Raw genomic sequence first — 19,885 nt, forward strand, 5'->3', positions numbered from 1 at the left:
AAGGCTTTTTCTGCTTTGGAATTTTTCTACGGTACATTCCAGCTAGACTCCCTCCTTTAAACTGTAGTTTCCTTAAATTCACCAAAGGGAGACGAGGTTGCGTAATTAGGACATAAACCAGAGACCGCTGGTATCTTCCCTAGGAGCCTGTACCTGGAAGCCCGTTGGGGGAAGCAGAGATGGACAGACGCTGAGCTGCGAGAGGCGGCTGCAGGCGGGGTCTGGCCGCCTCTGAGGCTGCGCGAGACACTCAAGTCATTTAACCCACCTGGACCGCCATGGTAACCTCCTTGTATCTCTTTAGCTCTGACCAAAGAAGGAAAAATAGAAAATCTTGACCTAGCCAGGCCAGGGGCAGGGAACCACAGATCAAGGAAAGAGGCAAGCATCCTGTTTCCTTATCTGTTTATGAAAATAAGGACTCTCCAGAGATGAAAGTCCTGCCCATGTGCTTCTCAGCGTGGGCAGCCACGACTTGCTGTGTGATTTCTTTTTCCAGGGATGGTTCACCTCGCAGACGGGGCGAGGCAGCTTTTGCTAGGATGTGTCCTTGTGGAAAAGAAGCGCAGGGAGAAAATAGCTCTTGGAGCTGACTTGCTCCATGGCCTAAGTCCTGGGGGAGAGGAATGGCTTTCTCATACATTTTCTGAATCTGTCCTCGTTTAATCTCTCTCCATCTCCCCACTTTGAGCAACCTCCCCCGACCCAAGTGGAAGTGATGAAGCCTGCTTCTTGATGGCAGAGACCATACCTTAGTGACGGTGGGTGAATGAACACTCCTTGTTTTTGTTTTTTGGCCTAACAGCAGTGAGCCATTTCCTTGAAAAATTCTCTCAAAGCCTCACGTTCTCATAACAACCCTCCTCAAACCCAGACAGCTTAAATAATTGGACGAATTTTACACATAATCAAGGAGTGATTTCACAGGTTACTGAGTTACTGATTACTTTGCAAAATGAGAAGCCGAGTCTTAACTGGTAAATAATCTCAGAGGAGCCTGGAGTTTGCTCTGGGCGGGGTGATGTGGCTCACGAGATGACGGATCTGGCCTCCAGCGGAGTCACTTCCAGGGTGCTGGGCGATGTTCCTCGTTGCTCTTGTGTGTCTTTCTTTTTTTGTTCAAATCTGGGACTTTGGCGCTCCAGGGCTCTTTATCTTTTTTTTTTTTTTAATACAGTTTCTTTCTTCTATTTATTTTTTACTGCGCCGGATCTTCATTGCTTTTGTGAAGCCTTTCTCTAGTTGGCGGGAGCGGGGACGGCTCCTCTCGCAGCGCTCACGCTCCTCCTTTCGGCTCTTCTCTTTCGCGGAGCACGGGCTCCAGGCGCACAGACTCAGCAGTTGTGGCTCGCGGCTTTAGTTGCTCTGTGCTGCGTGGACTCTTCCCAAACCAGGGGCAGAACTGGTGTCTGCTGTTCGGGCTGGCAGAGATTGGCAGGCAGATTCTTATCCACCAGGGAAGTTCTGCATGTATTTCCATAGTCTGATGTTTTTCTGAATACCCCTTGGGATGTATTTCAGTCACCAGGATTTTTGAGCGTCAGAGCCGCCGTGCTTATAAGAAAACAATCCCCTGAACCATGCCTCCAGGTGGCGGGCATGGTTGGGCTGTGGGGCCACGCGTAGTGACTTCAGCTGGGCTAGGGTGCGAATATGTGCTTCGCATTTGGGTGAAGGGACAGTTTCTCGAGAACGTGCTCTCGGCCACCATGGCCCATCGCCTGTTTGTGCCCCACCCCCACCCCCGTCTTCAGCCACCCCGCCTTCTCAGCAGCCGCCCCGGGAGCCCCAGCCCTGCACTTCTGGTGGGACCGGACCTGCCAACAGGCTTTGTCAGCCAAGGCAGTGAGTCAGAGTTTACCCAAAGCCTTTGGCAAACATTATTATTATTATTTTTTTTTAATTTCAAAAGAGTTTGTGTGATGCAGGTTCCAAATGATACGGTTGGGAAATCAGAATGGACTTGGGTTCTCATCTGTCCTTTCCTTCTCTGGAGACACTTTGCTAGCCCAGCAGACAGACCGGGACAAGTGAAGAGCAAATAGAAGAGGAAGGTGACAAGGCCTCTGTGCCCTCGCCCACCTGCCCGCCACCTCCCGGGAGCCCCAGCGCCGGCGCCCGTCTTCTGCCGGAAGTTAGGGCAGCCTGTGTGTGTGTGGGCTTGAGTGCATATTTCTTTGGGTGTTTTGAACTTGGTGAAGATAGTCTGTCTCAAAACTGGCAGGAAAGAAGAGAAAATACTTAGCTGTCCAGCATTCTGAAATTACAGTATCTGGATGCCTTTTCCAGATGCGTGTGTGCTGAGTTGCTCAGTCGTGTCCGACCCCTTGTGACCCCAGGGACTGTAGCCCACCAGGCTCCCCTGTCCATGGGATTTCCGCGACAAGAATGCTGGAGTGGGTAGCCATTCCCTTCTCTAGGGGATCTTCCTGGCCCAGGGATAGACGCCTTGTCTCCTGCCCTACAGGTAGATTCTATACCACAGAACCTCCAGGGAAGCTCCCCCCCCTTTTCAGCAATGGGGGATAATGTTAATATTAACACCGTGTCTGTCGTTAAGGACTAGGCATTTCCAGACACACAGTGATTTTAGCGGTGGGATGGTAGTGGTGGCTGAGAGCTTCGTTTGAAACAAGGTGTTCACCCAGCAAGAGAGAAGCAGGACGATCTGGAAGTCTGGAGACCCACGTGTAGCGAGAGCTCCATGGTGGACGGGCTGCACCTGCCACAAACCGCCCCGCCCTGCGCCTCTGTCTCCTCTCTCTAAAGTCAGGACCCAGGCGTGTCCCGTGGAACCACGGAACTACGGAGTCGCTTCTGGAACCATCGGTGGAGGAAATGAGTAGAAAACGAAGATGAACGGACTCGGGGTGTGGACACTGAATACGGCAGTCCAAATAAGAAAACAACAAAACCAGGGGAAACCCTGCTGCCTTCTTGCTTTGGAATTCTAGGCCCAACCAGGAGCCTCCTCCAGGGTGAGCGGGTCCTAGCCCCCGGGGGTGGGGAGGACAGGGAACCAGGGGTGCTGGGCTCCAAGTGGCATCCCCCTCCAGCCCAGGTGGGCAGCTGGGGTCACTCCCTTCCGGAGGCTGCCACGCGTGGGGTCTGGAGTCCAAGGTGACGACTCGGGAGGAGGTGAGGGAGTGGCCGGATTAACGGTCCCACCTTCCCGGCCCCCGTGGGCCAGGCCCTGCCCTCCCGCCGCAGCACTATCCGAGCACCCCGACCCTCTGGGGAAGCCCGCCTTGCTCTCCGCACCCTCCTGTCTTGCGCACGCTTGCCAGGTGGGCTCACAGCTCTGTTCTGGGAATCCCGTTAGACGCTACGGATTTTCTTTTCTCGTTTGGAAAGACAGGAAGGGACACGGGGCTGGAAGCCAGGCTGAGGAGAAGTGAGAGCGTCCCGAGGCTTGACTGTTTTTCACTCTTGAAGCAGAAGAGAGAGGAAATACGCGTCGCCCTGGGAGCAGGTGAAGACCAGGCTTCTTCAAAGACATCCGCATCCAGATGGATCTGGTGGGAGGCGAAGTTGTGAGTGGTTTGCTGAGACTCCTATTGGCCGAAATGAAACAAAACGAAACACAGCTTTGGCTCTGAGACCAGAGAGAAATGTGACTCCCGGGGTGAGGAGCCATGAACGCTTGCTGTCAGCCCCGGTGTGACTGCGTCACGCCAGAGCAGCTGGGCTTCAGAGAGCCTCGGTTTCGCTTGGGGCGTCTTGAAGCTCAGCAAGTGGCGGGCTTCCTGGGTACCGGGGGGCCAGGATGAACTTGAGTACTCGCTGTGCCCTGTTAGGGGCCGAGTATGCAAAGGCAACATGCCCTTCTGCCCATCGACAGATGACTGGTTTCAGAAGACCCAGTGTGTGTGCACAGTGGAGTATCACTCGGCCTTAAAAAGAGTGAAGCAGTGCCGTTTGCGGCAACATGGATGGACCTGCTCATGGTGAAGTCAGTCAGACAAGACAGACATCATGATATCACTTCCACGTGGAATCTAAAAAATAATACAAGGGAGTTTATTTACAAAACAGAAACAGACTCTCAGACATAGGAAACAAACTGTGTGTACAAGAGGGAGAAAAGAAAGGGGGGGATAGACTAGGAGGCTGGGATCAACAGGTACATTCTGCTGTATATAAAACAAACAACAAGGTCCTACTATATAGCACAGAGAGCTAGAGCCAGCATCTCGTAACAGCCTGGAGTGGAAAAAAAGTGAAAATATGTCTCTATATAACTGAATCGCTTTGCTGTACGCCTGAAACTAAAACAGCACAGCAAATCAGCTACACACTTAAAAAACCTATCATCACGTCCTCCTCAGTCTCTCCTTTTTACTCCTTAACATCAAAACACAGCTCGGCACCATGCCACACACGCGCACACAGACACACACAGGCGTGTGCACACATACACACCGCCTTCAGTGTGAGCAACGTAACATCCCTCGAAGGACCCAACTGCCTCTCTAGCTCTACTGCAGTTCTGAATTCCCAGCGATCGAGCCAAGATAATGTGCTGTCTTAGGCGACTTCAAGAAAAAGATCTCATTACTGTCTTGCCTTCTAACTCGGTTTTTCCTGCCCAATGATAAGGAACATTTACCATCGTTATTTTCTTGCACAACAGTGCAGATTCCCTTAAGCCCCTAACTTATACACTTAAAAATGGTGGCAAATTTTATATTATATACATTTTACCATATTTTCTTCTAAAAGTTATTTCCTTCCAAAAATACTTGACATGAAGACAAGGTGGTATTTTTCTGGGGAACACAAGAATTAAAAGCTATGCTTGAAACGATTTAGATCACACTGACCACTGTATGGAAATTGCTTTTGCCCCAGTTACCTCTGACCTACTGGGCGACCATTGCTCCATCCGAGGCCTGCGTTTCTCAACCCTCGGCCTGCATTACTGGCCACTCTCACTGGCCCTTTCTTGGCGCCCTGGTTATCAGGCTGTTCTGACTTCCCACTGGTCTCTCAAGCTACCGCTTCCCGCCTCCCTCCACCCACTTACTTCTCCTGTCACTTGGGTTCTTGGCACACTCAGCTCTTTGGGAGCCTGTGGCTGCCCCTGAACTTCTGGACAGACGATCGCCTGCTAAGTCAACCCCCTGGGGTACCCCTGAGGCACCACCCACTCGTCGTATCTGAACGTGAAGCTGTCTGTCATCGCCCCCAGCAACCTACCCGAGGAGGGAGAGGCCAGTGGCTTCAAAATCTATAGGGGTTGGAATCGGGATCCTGGGCTGCCTCCCGGTCCAGGTGCCCCAGCTGGTCGCTGGGTCCTGCCCCCTCCCTCGTCCACTGTCAGTCACCTAGGACCCATCCCACCTCCTCAAAGTCTCTCCTTTCCCATGGCCACGGCCTTCACACAGGCTCTCCTTCCTCACCCGGACGCTGCAGCGGCCTGCAGCCTTCAGCTTGGCCTGAGCTCTCCACTGCCCCAGCCTGAGCAGCCCCCCTGAAACGTGCATCTAAAACTTTCTTCTTTGAGACCTACAGGAGCCTGGCCTGTCCCGTGGTCACGGAGGACAGAATCTCTGTGCGGTGTCCTAGCCTCCTTCCCAGGCTTCCCTCCTCGTGATTCTGTCTCTACCCAGCCCCCAGCCACTCTCATCACCCAGGATGCTCTAGGCTCCAGCTGGGTCCTAACCACTCTCATTACCCAGGATGCTCTAGGCTCCAGCTGAGTCCTAACCACTCTCATTACCCAGGATGCACTAGGCTCCAGCTGGGTCCTAACCACTCTCATTACCCAGGATGCTCAAGGCTCTGGCTGGTCCCTAAGCACTTTACCCAGGATGCTGTAGGCTCCCCTGACCACTCACATTACCCAGGATGCACTGGGCTCACGCTGGTTCCTCATCACCCACAGGACCCAGAATGCACTACGCTCCTCTTGCCTCTGAGCGTCCAGTGCAAATAGCAATCACCTGCCCTTCCAGCCCTACCAAACCCACAGTTCTGGTGCTCTGGTGGCCTTTCCAAAGCTGGCTTCAGCCTGCTCACGCCCTGGACTGCTGTCTATACGTGTGGAGACTCCGTTCTTCTGCTATTGTGTCCAAACCACTGTTAAGCCTGCATCTGTGCCTCCGGTCAGGGTGATCTTTGGCCTTTGTGAGTGTAAATTCAGACACAAATGTAGGCCTGAAGTACTAGCTCCACTCTGGGTTCCTGGCTGTTCACCAGACAATCAGGGTGACGCTTATGTTAACGTATCAATAGATGAGTTTTCACTGACGTGAGAACATAAAATGTATGGGTTTCTGCAGACTGCTTGGAACGTGTCCGCAGGTGGCCGAAGGCCTCCCCCCAACTCAGGAACTGTGTTCTGAAGTCCGGAGTCCAGCCCCACCGCAGGGCCCTCTCCCTGTCCTCATTCCCGCCACCCTCAGCTCCTCCTGGCCCCCATCCCCAGGTTGATGGCTTGGCTTCTCCTGCCTCGACCCCCCTCCCTTTCCAGGGTCCTCTTCCTCTCTGGCCTCGTCCAGCCGAGGACCAGGCGCCTTCCCACGATGTTCCACCCTCTCGCCCAGGAGCCTGACCAACAGGTGTAACTCCCCAGGGAGTCTCCATGGGGGAAGGAGAAGGTTTCCCCAAAGGGCTGGGGCCTCCCTGGGGCGTGGGTGCCGGGCAAGGTGTCTGGGCTTCGCTCTGCCGGCCGAGGATGGCCATTGCTGACTCTGTGAGAAAGCATTTGCTCCATTCCGTGTTTCGGGGAGGCGGTGCTGGGGGTCCTGCCCTCCCATCCTGTGGTGACTGTGCTGTTCTAGTTCTCCCTGGTTCTAACTGGTTTGAACTGAACTATCCTCTGTCACAGAAGGCGTCCCTGGAAGGGGTTCAGTGGGGAACGAGTGACTCAGATCTCCGGTTCTCAAGGATGACGTTCACCCCAGCCTTCCTTCTCTTGGCAGTCTTGTCACAGACAAGAGGGTCTCCTCCGGGATCACCCTTTGCGCTGTCTTGGTGTTTCCGTGGCTCATGGAGGGCGGGGATGTTGCTGGAACTGGGATGTCAGCCTGGAGCTGTTGGATATCAGCTTGCTCCAGGGCACTCGGGTCTTGTCCTTTAAGAGACTGAAATTGAATCACTTGCTTCCCGGGTGGCTCAATGGTAAAGAATCTGCCTGCCAATGCAGGAGATGTGGGTTCAATCCCTGGGTTGGGAAGATCCCCTGGAGATGGGCATGGCAACCCACTCCAGAATTCTTGCCTGGAGAATTCTGGACAGAGGAGCCTGGCGGGCTACAGTCCATGGGGTCGCAAAAAAGTTGGATACGACTGAGCAACTGAACAGCAGCTGACCTGGAGCACGCCACGCAGCGGAGGTGGGGTCCGCAGGACGCCCGGAGGAGTGCCACGGAGCCCAGACCTGCTCTTCCTTGTGATCGTCACCTGGAAACCCGGTGCTGGTCTCCGACCCGCTCGTCTGTGGGGGGAGTTTATTTTCTGCCTCTTCGTAGGGTCACGGTAGGGTCTTACTTCGTGTTCCCTTCAGGGGATGATTGCTCTTTTGGTGCTTTTCCAGGCTCTCCTTTCTGGCCATTTCCTGTTTGCACAGCTGGCTTTTCTGTCGCTTCACCGCGGCTTGGCGTCCGTGCGGGGCTGGGGCGAGGGCGTGGGAGGCGTCTGCCTTCAGCTGACGCAAGAGCGTCTCTTAGGCGCCCATCCTTTCTCAGGGCTGAGAAGGCAACCCTGAGTAAAAGGACAGCTGAGACCTCAGGCTAGTTACCTTCTGCACGGTCATGCAGACCTCTGTCCTCGGTGAATACTGGGAATTGTTGTGAGCAGTGTATAGACGTGAACCTGAAGCGTTTGGGCAAGGGCGTGAGAACACTGGTGGTTTGGGGTCCTCGTTACAGAAGAAGAAATAAAAATGATTTTCTCTCCTGATCTCTCTCACACCTCAGCTTGTGAGACAAAGCAAATCCATCATAATGAACCGTCTCTAAAGAGGCGTAGACCAGAGCGGTCGCAGAGACCTTCGGCTATGCTGAGAGTGTGCTGTCTACACCGCCCGGGGCTTTGACGTCACCACAGGGCCGTTGAGCAGGGCAGCGTGGCTGTGACTTTAATGAAGTTTAATGAATTAAAGTCTGTGTTGGTCAGCGCTGCTTGAACCACACAACGCGTCGTTTAGTCACACAGTCTTGTCCAACTCTTTTGCGACCCCATAAACTGTAGCCCGCCAAGCTCCTCTGTCCATGGGATTTCCCAGGCAAGAATACTGGAGTGAGTAGCATTTCCTTCTCCAGGGGATCTTCCCGACCCAGGGTGCCATTGGCAGGCGGGTTCTTTACTGCTGAGCCGCCTGGGAAGGCCACGCTGCTGGAAACACAGTGTTAATCATCTGGGGGTGAGTTATTTCACCAGCTCTTACTTCCCTACTGAGTTCCACCCCCTCCACCCCGCGGCCTGGAGGGTATTCGGCTTGGCTGTTGGAGGCCTTTCAGGTGTTGTGTGGCTGAAACAGAGCCCTCATCACCCCGCCAGCCTCAGGGCCTCACCCTCTCATCCTGCCAGCCTGTCAAGAACCACCATCCGCAGCGGGGCCCCAGCCGGCTCTGAGTCACTGTCTTCTTGATCGTCAAGTCCTACAGATCACCTGCCCGGCTGCAGCTGCTGCAGCAAAGCCTTTCCATTTCTTGTCCGAATAACTGCACCAGCGTCCTGAGCCATCGTCCTGGTCAAGCCACGCAACTGATTCTTCTCTTACAACCAGGGCAATATTTATACGGCGTGAACCAGGACTTGCACCCATCCGCTTCAGACCCTCGGGGCTCGTCAGCAGCGGCTTCGCTATGAAAGCAGGGAAACCCCAGACGACAGGGGTCTAAGCAAAGTAGCTGCTCGTGTCTGTCATCGCTGGAGTCATCCAGGGCTGGTGTGGCCAGTCTTCTGACTCTGGGGCCCGGACACTCCCTGTCTGCTAATGCTGCAGCGCGTCCGCTTCCCGGCCAGCACAGCGGCGGGAGCAAGGAGGCGGGATGCTCCCCCTTGAAGGCTGCCTCTCAGAGGCTGAGGGCACCACATCTTGCCTCCCCTTAGTGTCCTGCCCAGCCGGTTGCCGGGGGCGAGGGGGTGGTGCTGGGCGATAGTGCTCCATCGTGAACGTCCACAAGCCCGCAGGAGACGGGGCAGAGGGTGTGGGCAGTGGTCTGCGGTCTTTGCCTCCCCCTGCAGTGGCTTTCGTGGTGCAGCCCGAGCTCCTCGCTGCGGCCTGTGAGGTCCTGTGAGGCCTGCCTCCCGCTCACCCCACTGTTTTCCAGCCAAACGGACCTTTCCATCCGCTGTGTGCTGGGCTCTCCCTGCTTCCTTAGGTCATCCGTACTGGCCTGCCCTCTCTGCCTGCAGTGCTGCGTCCTGGCCCTCTGCAGGCCGGGCCACGTCTTGTCACCGTGATCCTGCTCACATCACCTTGGTGGCCAGCACCCAAATGATTCCTTTAGGACTGTCTGCCTGTTTCCCAGCATCCACCACTCCCTGGAAATATACTGATTTATCTGTGTCTCCATCAGTACCACCCCCTGCTCTGGAGTAAACTCCCCGGAGCAGGGCCTCTCATCCTTCTTTCCCCCTGTATCTCTGGTACCCAGGGCTGTGCCTGGCGCAGAAAGGGTGTCTGAATATGAGTTGAGTGACAAGGAATTCACGGCACCGTCAGAGCAGAAGTGTGTGTGTGGAGTGGAGAGGCTGGAGTTCTCTTGGTCCATTTCTCATCCATGAAGGATGAGGGGAAGGGGACGTGATGGTGTCACATAGGTGGCTATGAATGGTAGCGGCAGTTAGCTGAGATTTCGCATGAAAGCCTCGTGGATTAGACAGATTCAGACCGGATGCCGAGAGAATTGGCTAGATTCAGAACCGATCGTTCACCCCTCTGCTGCCACGACTGACTGACAATCTGGAGACAGCAGACGAAAGGTGCCCGTGAGCTCGGTCTCGAGTTTATCTTGCCCTCCACCTTGTGGCCCTCCACGGAGAGGCTCCCCTGGCTGCTCACACAGAATTCACCGGCTTATTTCTCTTACTACACCCTGATTCTCCGCGTGCACTTTTAAAACACTGTTTGATTGAGGCATAAAGCCCTGATAGGGAGCCTCCGTCATCACCCCTTCTGCGCGGCTGCGCCGTGTTAACTGCGTTCACTTTCTTGTGCAGCCGCCACCACCATCTGTCTCCCGCTGAAACTGTGCCGGGACACACAGGCCTCCCCCACCCCCGCCAGCCCCCACAACCACGCTCCACTTTCTGTCTGCATCTGAGTCCCCTGGGGACCCCACGCCAGTGGCATCACGCCGTCTTTATCCTTTTGTGCTGGTTTATTTAACGTATCATGAAGTCTTCAAGGTTCACCCATGTTGTGAAATGTGTCCGGATTTCTGTTTTAAGCCTGAGTAGGAGAAGGCAATGAACCCACTCCAGTGTTCTTGCCTGGAGAATCCCAGGGACGGCGGAGCCTGGCGGGCTGCCGTCTATGGGGTCGCACAGAGTCAGATTTGACTGAAGCGACTTAGCAGCAGCAACAGCAGGAGAAGGCAATGGCAACCCACTCCAGTGTTCTTGCCTGGAGAATCCCAGGGATGGCGGAGCCTTGTGGGCTGCCGTCTGTGAGGTCGCACAGAGTCGGACACGACTGAAGCGACGCAGCAGCAGCAGCAGCAGCAGCAGCAGCAGGCCTCCAGTGGCTGTCTAGACTGTGTGTACCTCATCCGTCCTCTGCCCCTGGACACCTGGGTTGCGCCCACCTTCTGGCCGGTGAAGGGAGCAGGGGTGAGACCTTGCTTCCAGTTCTTTGGGGTGTGTACTCAAAAGTGGGATTGCTGGATTATAAGGACTCACTTTTTCCATCTGCAAGAGGAAAGTCTTGGCCCTGGGCCCCGGGCTGTCTCCAGCGTGGTGGGGCCTGGCCCGCGGGGAGCAGGGCCTGCAGAGCCACTGTGGGCAGTGGTGCCAGTCTCCTCCGGGCACCAAGAACAAGGCAGTCTCAGAAGAACCGGGAACCTCCTGCGGCCGCTTTATTCAGAGCCCCTCCCCTGACTTGACAAACAAGCGACTCGTTAAGGAGGATGGTGCCCCTTCCCAAGTGCGCGGCTGGAGCTTCGTCTGTGATCTCTGTGCAGCAAGCAAGTTTCCCTTCTTCCTCTCTGTCCAGCACTGAGGCCTGTCTGCTTTCCTACAGGGTGCTCTTGGGGCCGCATCCCCAAGCATCCTTTCCTGCCCCCCTCTTGCCTTCCCTCTGGTCTGTTTCTAAACTCCGGGGCAGCTTTCCGAGTCGGGGCGGCATCACTGGTGTGTTTCTAGCTAATGGCGAGCCAGGTCGTGTGATAAGTGCATTTGCAAGTAATTAAAGACGTGGGAGGAGCGTGTAAAGGTGCTGTTTTGAAGCCCTCTGAGACCTCCTCTCGTGTCCAGCGGGGACTGAGGGGTTTAAACGTTCGAGTGCAGTGCGTCTGGTTTGGCAGCGTCCCGCTTGAGTTCAGAGCCGAGGCGCTTGTCGAGGGATCTTAGTGCCTAATGGATCATTCTGCGGGTGTTCTTGGAGAAGGTGAGCTGAGAAACACTCGAGACGGGACCCGCCCTGCCGACAGGCAGCTGACAGACGCGTCTCCATCCTGGTGGCTGAGGGCTCTCTGGGGATGGTTTGCTGTGAGGACGGGGGTGGTGTCTGGGGGCCAGTAGCAGATACCTGTGTTTGTTCCCAGCGGGGAGGACACAGATGTCCTCATCTCTGGTCAGTGTTGTGACCTCAGAGGACATCCCCGAGGAGCCCAGAGACCTTTAAGGAGCCTGGGCCACTGGGGCTGCAGGGAGGGACAAGGTGAGTCTGTCTATAACAGATCACCAGTTGTGCGGCTCGATCAAGATATCTAGGTTTGGGACCTTTGTGTTTTATTGGGTAGAATAGACACAACGTTAGGGGCTTCCCAGGAGGCACTCGTGGTAAAGGACCCTGCTGCCAGGGCAGGTGTAAGAGGCCTGGGTTCCACCCCTGGAGAAGGGAATGGCTGCCCACGCCACTCTCCGTGCCTGGAGACGCCTGCTGACCAGGGAGCCTGGCGGGCTACAGTCCATGGGGTTGCAAACAGTTGGAGACGACTGAAGCGACTTAGCACGCACACACATGTACGTAACGTAAAACCATTTCAGCCCTTTAAATGGGTTGAAATTCGACTCAGTGGCCTTAAGCATACTCGTGTTACCAGTGTTACCACCGTCCATCTCGGAATGTTTTTCGTCTTGCAGAACTGAAACTGTCCCAGCAAACCACACCTGCCCGTGCCCTCCTCCCAGACCCTCACACCCACATTCTCCCTCCTGTGTCTACGAATCCGGTGACCCTGGGGGCCTTATGTGAGTGGGATCACCAAGCATTTGTCTTTCGGGGCTTTGTTCACTGAGCAGAGTGTTGTCAGGGTTCATCCACGCTGTGACCTGGGTCAGAGTCCCCTTCCTTTTTGAGGCTGAGTTGCGGTCCACCCTGTTGGCGTGGTCACTCGAGGGCTTCCTCTTCTGGATGGTTGTGGGCAGGTGAGCGCAGCGGTCCGCCCAAGTCCCTGCTTCCAGCGCCTTTAGGCCACATGCTCTGAGGAGGAGTTGCTGGGCCATAGAGTTTCGAGGACTTTGTGTGTGTGTGTGTGTGTGCTGCTAATGAAACATTTATTTTAATGAGTCACAGTTAAACATTCAAACTGTTGAACAATCTTCAGAGAAAACTGGAATGTGCAAGGCTGAGTTCGCTTTGGATATCATCAATGGCTTCATCATCATCTCCGATGTCATCAAACTGGATCTCATCATCATCTCCAGGACCAAATGGTCACTGTTTTCTTTGGAGACGATCTGATCTAACTTTCTACAGCAGAATAAGAGTTGATGTTGACTTTTTTTTTTCAAATAGAATGAATAGGAGGCAAAAAATACAGTCATTATTTAGTAATCAAATTGCAAGTTTGAACTAGGTGATGTGATGATGGAACCAAAGGCAGTGCTGTTTTTGGTTTTTTTGTACCTTTTTATATAATAATAATTATTATTATATATGCATGTTTCTTCCTGCCTCTAGAGAAATGTGCTTTTGAACTGATTTTCCTACTGATATGATTTTAAAATGTTTACAGCATTCCTAGTTTTCACTTGTCTATACTTTCAAAGAACAAAGGTGCATTTAGATGGAATGCTTGTTTAAAATGGTTCTGATGGATTAAAGCCTTTCATTGTAAGGTCGGTTTGTGGTAAGAGATTGTTTTAGAGAAGGAGCATCTGCTTTGCAAAGATTCACCACTGGAATGTCTCTGTAATTGTAATCCCTCCCAGTGCACTGATCTTTAAGTCAGTGTGCAAAAAAAAAACATTGGTTTGCACAAACTGTTTGTGTTCCTGCTGGTAACAGTCCATAGTCAATACCCATCAGCTGTGGGAGCGAAGGGCCTTGCGGTTGTGGCCTGACACCTTGGCGGTGTTTGTGGAACTGCTGGTGTGTGTCAGGGACAGACAGGGACCGGCATTGCCCCTGCAGGACCCCGAGGGGCACGTCCGCACAGCACAATAGACTCATGTTGCCCAGAAGAGTCTTTTTGGAAAATGACTGTCCGTGTTTGTTTACCCGACGGCTTCAGTCTTTCAAAGGCTCCCGCTTCCTCCCAGGGCGGCCAGGGGGCCTTCCAGCCCCGCTTTCCCACTGCCCCCTCCCCTGCCCGTTCAGGCCCTCGGAAACTTTGCCTCTGTGTTACCTGGATTCTGCATGGAGCTCTTTGCTGGAACACTCTCCCCTGACGTTTTCTCTGGGTGAAAGTTGCTCAGGTCCTCAAATGACAAGTGTGCCATTTTTCCCAGTGGTTTTTCTCCTGGCCCCACCGCCACCCCCCGCCCAGCCCGTCTGAGCTGGGGGCCTCCTCACTCGCCACAGTGACTGCCCTCACACTTCAGTTTGATTAGACAGTGAATAGGGACAAATACAAGAAGTCAGACATGAAGGGTCCCAACGTGACGCACAGGGGAGGAGCCCGACGCTCCTCTGGTATCCCCGTGCGTCCCCCGTGTGCCCCCCACACCAGCCACTGTGTCCCCCTCCCCACCTGTCCCCGCCCCTCCTCTGTCCCCACGAGCCTGGCTTTTGCCTTTCCCCTTCCCTGCTCTTCTTTACTTCTGCTGTGTCTGCAGGATTTGTAGGCGATATGTCCGCTGGCTTGCACGTTTTGAACGTCTAGGCCAGGCTCGCGCGCCTGTCCTGGACGTGTTTGTTTTCCCCGGCGTGTGCCCCAGGTGCTTCTGTGTTGACCTTGGCAGGCGGAACTCCCTCACTTTGCTGCTGGCCCACCGCTCTTTGACCCTTGATGGATTTTTCACATCTCTCTATGCCTCTCTCCCTTCTGCCCCATCTTCATCCCAACACACAACTTGAAACTCCCACAGGGCGTCCATCTAGCCATCATCATGTCCCAGCTTCCAGCACACATGAAGGTATTGAGTGAAGGAAGCTGGGCACTTGGTCTGCGGGTCTGCGTGTGGCAGTCACGGCCCAGGACAGCATCCTTGTGGGGCCACTGCCCCGTCCCCCCAGGCCTCCCCTGCCCTGTGTCCTCGACCACGGCTCAGCACGCTCTCTGTAAGGGCCAGATGGAAAGTATCCCCAGCTCTCTGGGCCGAAGGGTTTCTCTTGCAACTGCTCTGCCATCCTAGCATAAAGCAGCCGCAGACAATGTGTCCGCAGAGGAGTGCACCAATAAAACTTTATTTGTGAAACTAGCTGTTGGGCCATATGGACCCATCAGCTGCGTTTGCCAGCATCTGCTCTGGAGGACTTTCCAGAGGAGAAGCCCTGACTGCACGTGCCTCCAGACGAGGGCAGGCAGGGAGGGCCTTGGCGCCTGTGAGGCCAGAGGTGAGCTCAGTGGCTCCATCCAGGTGGGAAGGTAACAGTTTCCAGACCGGGACCATAGCTTGCCTTCCAGTGGCCTGCTGTGCGTGCGTGTGGAGCTGTGAAGGAAGATGCCTCTGGGGCCTTGAGGTGCGGGAGGGGACAGGGTTTGGACGGCCACCTCCCCGTCCTTCCCCGGCCCTTGCTTCCTGATTCCCCGCCAGCCCCTGCGATGGGAGCCTGGCTGGCCGTGTGTGCAGACGACGGAGGGTCAAGCACGCAGGGTGTGTTCGGGGGCTGGGGGCAAGGGGCGGGGGGAAACGTGGCCTGATGTTGTATGGAATTGGCCAGAGTGGCTTCTTTGAAGAGTTCCAGGTACGAGTGGGGGAATCGACCTTTCTGAGCTGTTTTCCTGACCCTTGTGTGTGCTTCTCACGGTATCAGGGCAAACTCGGGTAGATGGAGGCGAACGCTGGATCCGTCTGGCCTTTCTCTTGTTTAACGGGGATGCTTAGCTCCCAGGATCCCTGAGGGAGGCGACTTGCTCTTTGTGAAACCGAGTCATTTGAAACAAATGTGGCCAAAGGGAGGTTCGGTGACGAGGACGGGAGGAAGACGAGTGGCCCTCACCCCTGGCTGATGGCACAGTGCCCGGGGGGAAGGGGCCGCCCCCAACGCCACAGTGAGTGGGGGGGCCGAGGCCGAGACGCAGGCCGCCTGGCTGAGAGCTGCCGCTCACGGCCACGGGGCGGGTGCCTTGCGTTGGCTGCTCCTCTCTGCCGAGGAGCTGGGCAGTGGTCCTGAAATCTTCAGTCCGCCTGTCTGCTCTCCCACCTCAAGGATGCCCGATCTTTGGCAGAACAGACAGAAGCCGCCTTCGCGAGAGTCACCGAGGAAGAGGAGGGTGTGAAATGGGGGGGGCTGAGCCTGCACTGAGGTCTGGGGGTCGAAGTCCAGGTGCTGAGCCGCTTCCCGGGATGCTGGCGGGCGGGGAGACCCCGGAGGGACCCAGAGTCAGTCTCCGGGACAGGCCTGGGCTCTGCGGGGGGCGATGGAGCTGGGGGCCTAGAGACAGCTCAGGACACAGAGCTTCCAGGAAGTTGGGGCCGCCTCTTCATGCATGACGCGTGTTTGAACAATCAACTCCCGGTAACAAGGTGTGAATGCCACTGGTACCTTTGGCCAGTATTTCGCTCGACCTTGGGCAGGTCCCCCTGTCTGGCCCTGACCCAAGAGCTGTGAACAGAAGTGGCACGTCCCTCCTGGGCCAGGGCATTGAATTACTGGCGAGGGACCTGGGGGCCTTAACACATAACCACTCTCTCCGCCTGACCCTCAAGAGGCAGTGATAATCAGAGACCCAGCCAGCCCGCATGGGGCATGTAGTGTGAGTGAGAAGTGACCTCCTGGTGTTCTGAGCATCTGAAATTACAGAGAGTTTTTTGTTCCTGCAGCATGACGTAGCCCCACGACCAACACACAAGCCCGTGCGGGCTTCTCTCTGTGCAGACCCCTGCTTGCACCAATTTTTAATGTCAGTGAGCTAGGACGAACAGGAAAGAAAGTTAGCATTGACTTTGGATAGAGTTTTATAAAGAATAAATAAGTTGCAAAAATAGGGTCTGCTTCCACAAGAAGCACAGTCCCCCTGGGCACTGATGAATCTACTAAGAATTTGGGGGTCGTGATGATGTCAGGAAGTGTTGCTTCCTGGGTCAGACCATCGTTAGGAGCCCAGATGTGCAGAAATACCCTTCACTGATGCAGCCAGACCGGCCACTCCCTCGAGTCCTCATCAATGCTCGTGACTGTGGCTGGGACTCACTCACCGGAAGAGCCTCCCCTCACATCTCACCCAGGATGTTGGGCATTCCAGGAGGGCAAGCCAGACGGGCATCGGGTCCAACAGCGTCCTCCTCAGGTACGCACACAGATGCCCACCCACCTGAAACGCTCGTCCAAGCATCTCCAACACCTGCCTCACCCGCTGAGTCTGGGCCACTCGCTCAGCCGGTTTGCTTCTCGTGTGTGGTTCGCACGTCAGGCCCTGCTCCGGCCCTGGACGCGCTTCCTGCCGAGTGTCCTCAGTGGTCGTCATTTTGGGGTTGCTCTCCTCTTCACCACACCCTTCTCCCTCATCGTGTCCTCCATGTTTTCTCTTGCTCACAAGTAGGTGTTCGCTCCTCTCTGTCTGTCTCTCTCCCCCAACCCCCCAAAGATTTAAATCGATGCTGTTCTGAGATCCCTGATTCTAGGGAAATGTTCCTTTTTCATCATCCCTTGTGACCAGAGCTGCGGGACTCCTAGGAAACCCCCCAGCCGGGCACCGAGGGGCTCGGGTGAGCAGGGTGCGGGCCCTGAGCCCACCCGGCCGCCGTCTCCAGTCTGAGTCATGTAGCTTCTGCCTGAAGCTCCAGGGGTGTCGGGTTCCAGCTCGTGTTCAGGGCAGAGTCAGTGGGAGAAACCTAGCCCCGAGGGAAAGGAAAGGCGGCCGCACTCCAGGCCCCACAGGCGTGTTTTTTCAGTGTCACAGGAGCTGAGATTCCCAGCCGAGTGGAGACGCTGTGCACCCCCGCCCCGGGCCCCGCAGCGGCGATGCCCTGGGTTTGCTCTGCCGTGTCCTTCCGTTCACAGACAGCGTCCCACAGCGTGAGAAATAAATCTCATCTGTGACAAGGACCTTTCTCGGGGAACATTTGGTAATTTTTAAATAGTTGTGTCTGACTCTGCGAGCCCCATGGACCATAGCCTGCCAGGCTCCTCAGTCCACGGGCTTCTCCAGGCAATACTGGGGTAGGTTGCCATTTCCTTCTCCAGGGGATCTTCCCGACCCAGGGGTCGAACCTGTGTCTTCTGCACTGCAGGCGGATTCTTCACCATCTGAACCATCAGGGAAGTCCCAAAGTTTATGGATTGTCGTTAGGGTGGGCCTTTCTCTGGGGGAGCTTCCCACCTTCTTGGTTGTAAGACTTTTTGATGGGGAAAAGTGAAAAAAGTGAAAGTCGTGTCTGACTCTTTGCAACCTCATGCAGTCCGTGGAATTTTGGTGGGGAGGGCCCATCTATTCTGAAGCCCCCACCGAGCCTTGTTTCCGCCTCCTTAGGGTCAGCGCCCTTCTCTCCTGCTGGCCCACATGGTACACATGTGTCCTGTTGAGTTCTGTCCAAATGACCCCTTGCCGTGCGTGTATAGTGACCTGCACCGCTTGCACTGAGCTGTATTAACAGCTGCTGAGATGTTAGTGACGCACGTGAATCAATGGAGGATGGGTGCAGGTGGCTGGAAGTCACCGGAAATCCAGGAGAGAGCAGTGTGCGTGTTGTGAGAGACAGGAGGCCTTCCTGTGGGAGGGGGCCTGAAACGGAACGTTTCCTGACAAGGAGTCAAGAGGGCACGTTCTGTAATGAGAGGAAGTGGGGTGGTCGAATGGGGCTGCAAGGGTCGGGGAGGGGCACGGAGGGTGGTGGGGCTGAGGGGGGCTCTTGTTGTTTAGTTGCTGAGTCTTATCCGACTCTTTGCAACCCCATGGACTGTAGTCGCCCAGGCTCCTCTGTCCGTGGGATTTCCCAGGGAAGAAGAGTGGAGTGAGTACCCAGGGACCGAACCCTTGTCCCCTGCCTGGCAGGTGGGTTCCTTACCACGGAGGGAGAGGCTCTAACATGGCCTCAAAGGTGGGCTTCAGGGGAGAGAAGAGAGGGGCTCACTTTGCAGCCTGGTTTGGTCTTGGCCCAGCCGTGGTTAAGGGACTAGCTCAAATCCGACAGTGAAGCCAGTGATGAGGGGGAGGGGGGGCCGGAGACATCTCTGGTCCAGCCGCTCCCCCGCGTTCCCCTCTGAGATGGGGCACAATGGGCGTTTGTGCCCTGAAGCCAGCGTTAGTATTTACTTCTCGCGCTCACTGGCACGATTGTTTAATAAAATCTGCAGGGTCTTTATTACCCCGAGTGCAGCATGTTTTCCAGAGAATTGTTTGTGGCTGTAAAACAATCCAGGGTGGAACGTAGAGGAGGCTTCCCAGCGCCCACTAGAATGGGAACAGAAATACGCATGGCACCAAACAAATTTATTTCTACTATTAAAATTCCCAGTGTATCAGCTACTTAAAAGGCAAGTCCAAGTGAACAGAGGAGGCGTGTGGTTTCCTCTGAGGGGAATATTTTAATGAGAAGAGCGCCAGCTGCTAGACGTCTGCTCTGCCTCCCTTCTTTCTGCCCCATTAACCCGGAAATCAGTCTTGGCCGGTAGTGACCTGGTGCACACGCACGTGCTCACTCACCGAGTCGTGGCCGACTCTCTGTGACCCCATGGACTGTAGCCCACCGGGCTCCTCTGTCCATGGGGTTCTCCAGCAAGAACACTGGCGTGGGCTGCCCTTTCCTCCTCCGGGGGCTCCTCCTGACCCAGGGATAGAACCCGAGTCTCCTGAGTCTCCTGCACTGGCAGGTTCTTTACCGCTGAGCCACCTAGGAAGCCCCGTGCACATGTACAAGGCACGCTAATTGATTGGAAGGAGCCAGCTGCAGAGCGGCCTGGATACTCAATATGCACGCGTATAGCACACACATCAGGGGCTGAAGTCTCCCTCCCTGGAGAGAGGGACTGTGCGCAGAGCAGGAAGCAGCCTCCACGCCAGGACTGAGCAGCTTCTGCCCAGAACTGCTCCCTCAGCCCAGGGTCGTGGCCTTGGTGCTTGCCATGGGCCCACGTTGGTCCCCAGGCAGAAAGCTCGCTAGGGGGCATGGCCACCTGGGAGATGAATGGTTTCATCGGATGCCTGACTGTGCTTGGAAATGGAAAAGCAGTTAGCTTCCTGAGGGTCACTGGCTGGTCCTCCTTCAAAACACAGAATGTGCTGGGACATGATCCTGAGACTTAACCGGCTTCGACTGCAGCTGTCCGAGCAGTGTTTTGACAGGGGTGATTTGTCTGAAGCTGCGGAGCTGGTGAATTAACTGGTGATCAGGCGGCCACCAGCGAGCCTGTCTCCTCTTGGGCTTGCTTTTCATTTTCTCCT

At 55.3% G+C, this 19,885-nt stretch overlaps 1 protein-coding gene across 8 annotated transcripts in view; it reads left to right on the plus strand.

The window, feature by feature from the left end:
• SLC22A23 (solute carrier family 22 member 23) overlaps positions 1–19,885 on the plus strand; it is a 128,172-nt gene that overhangs the window by 44,979 nt on the left and 63,308 nt on the right. The window contains exons 5-7 of one of the 8 annotated variants that reach the window (XR_006057264.2): positions 144–281; positions 2,770–2,978; positions 3,359–4,807. The exons of 4 other annotated variants lie outside the window; for them this stretch is intronic. Coding sequence is in view for 1 of the 4 variants with exons in the window: in XM_042237036.2 (XP_042092970.1) it covers positions 144–281; positions 2,770–2,842 (211 nt within the window). In the remaining 3 variants the exon portion in view is untranslated. Of the gene's footprint in view, positions 1–143; positions 282–2,769; positions 4,808–19,885 lie in introns of those variants that run through there. 3 more of the 8 variants (XR_006057265.2, XM_042237036.2, XR_006057263.2) reach the window with 3 other exon arrangements.

Source organism: Ovis aries, chromosome 20 (assembly GCF_016772045.2).
Source record: "Ovis aries strain OAR_USU_Benz2616 breed Rambouillet chromosome 20, ARS-UI_Ramb_v3.0, whole genome shotgun sequence".
Lineage (NCBI taxonomy): Eukaryota > Metazoa > Chordata > Mammalia > Artiodactyla > Bovidae > Ovis > Ovis aries.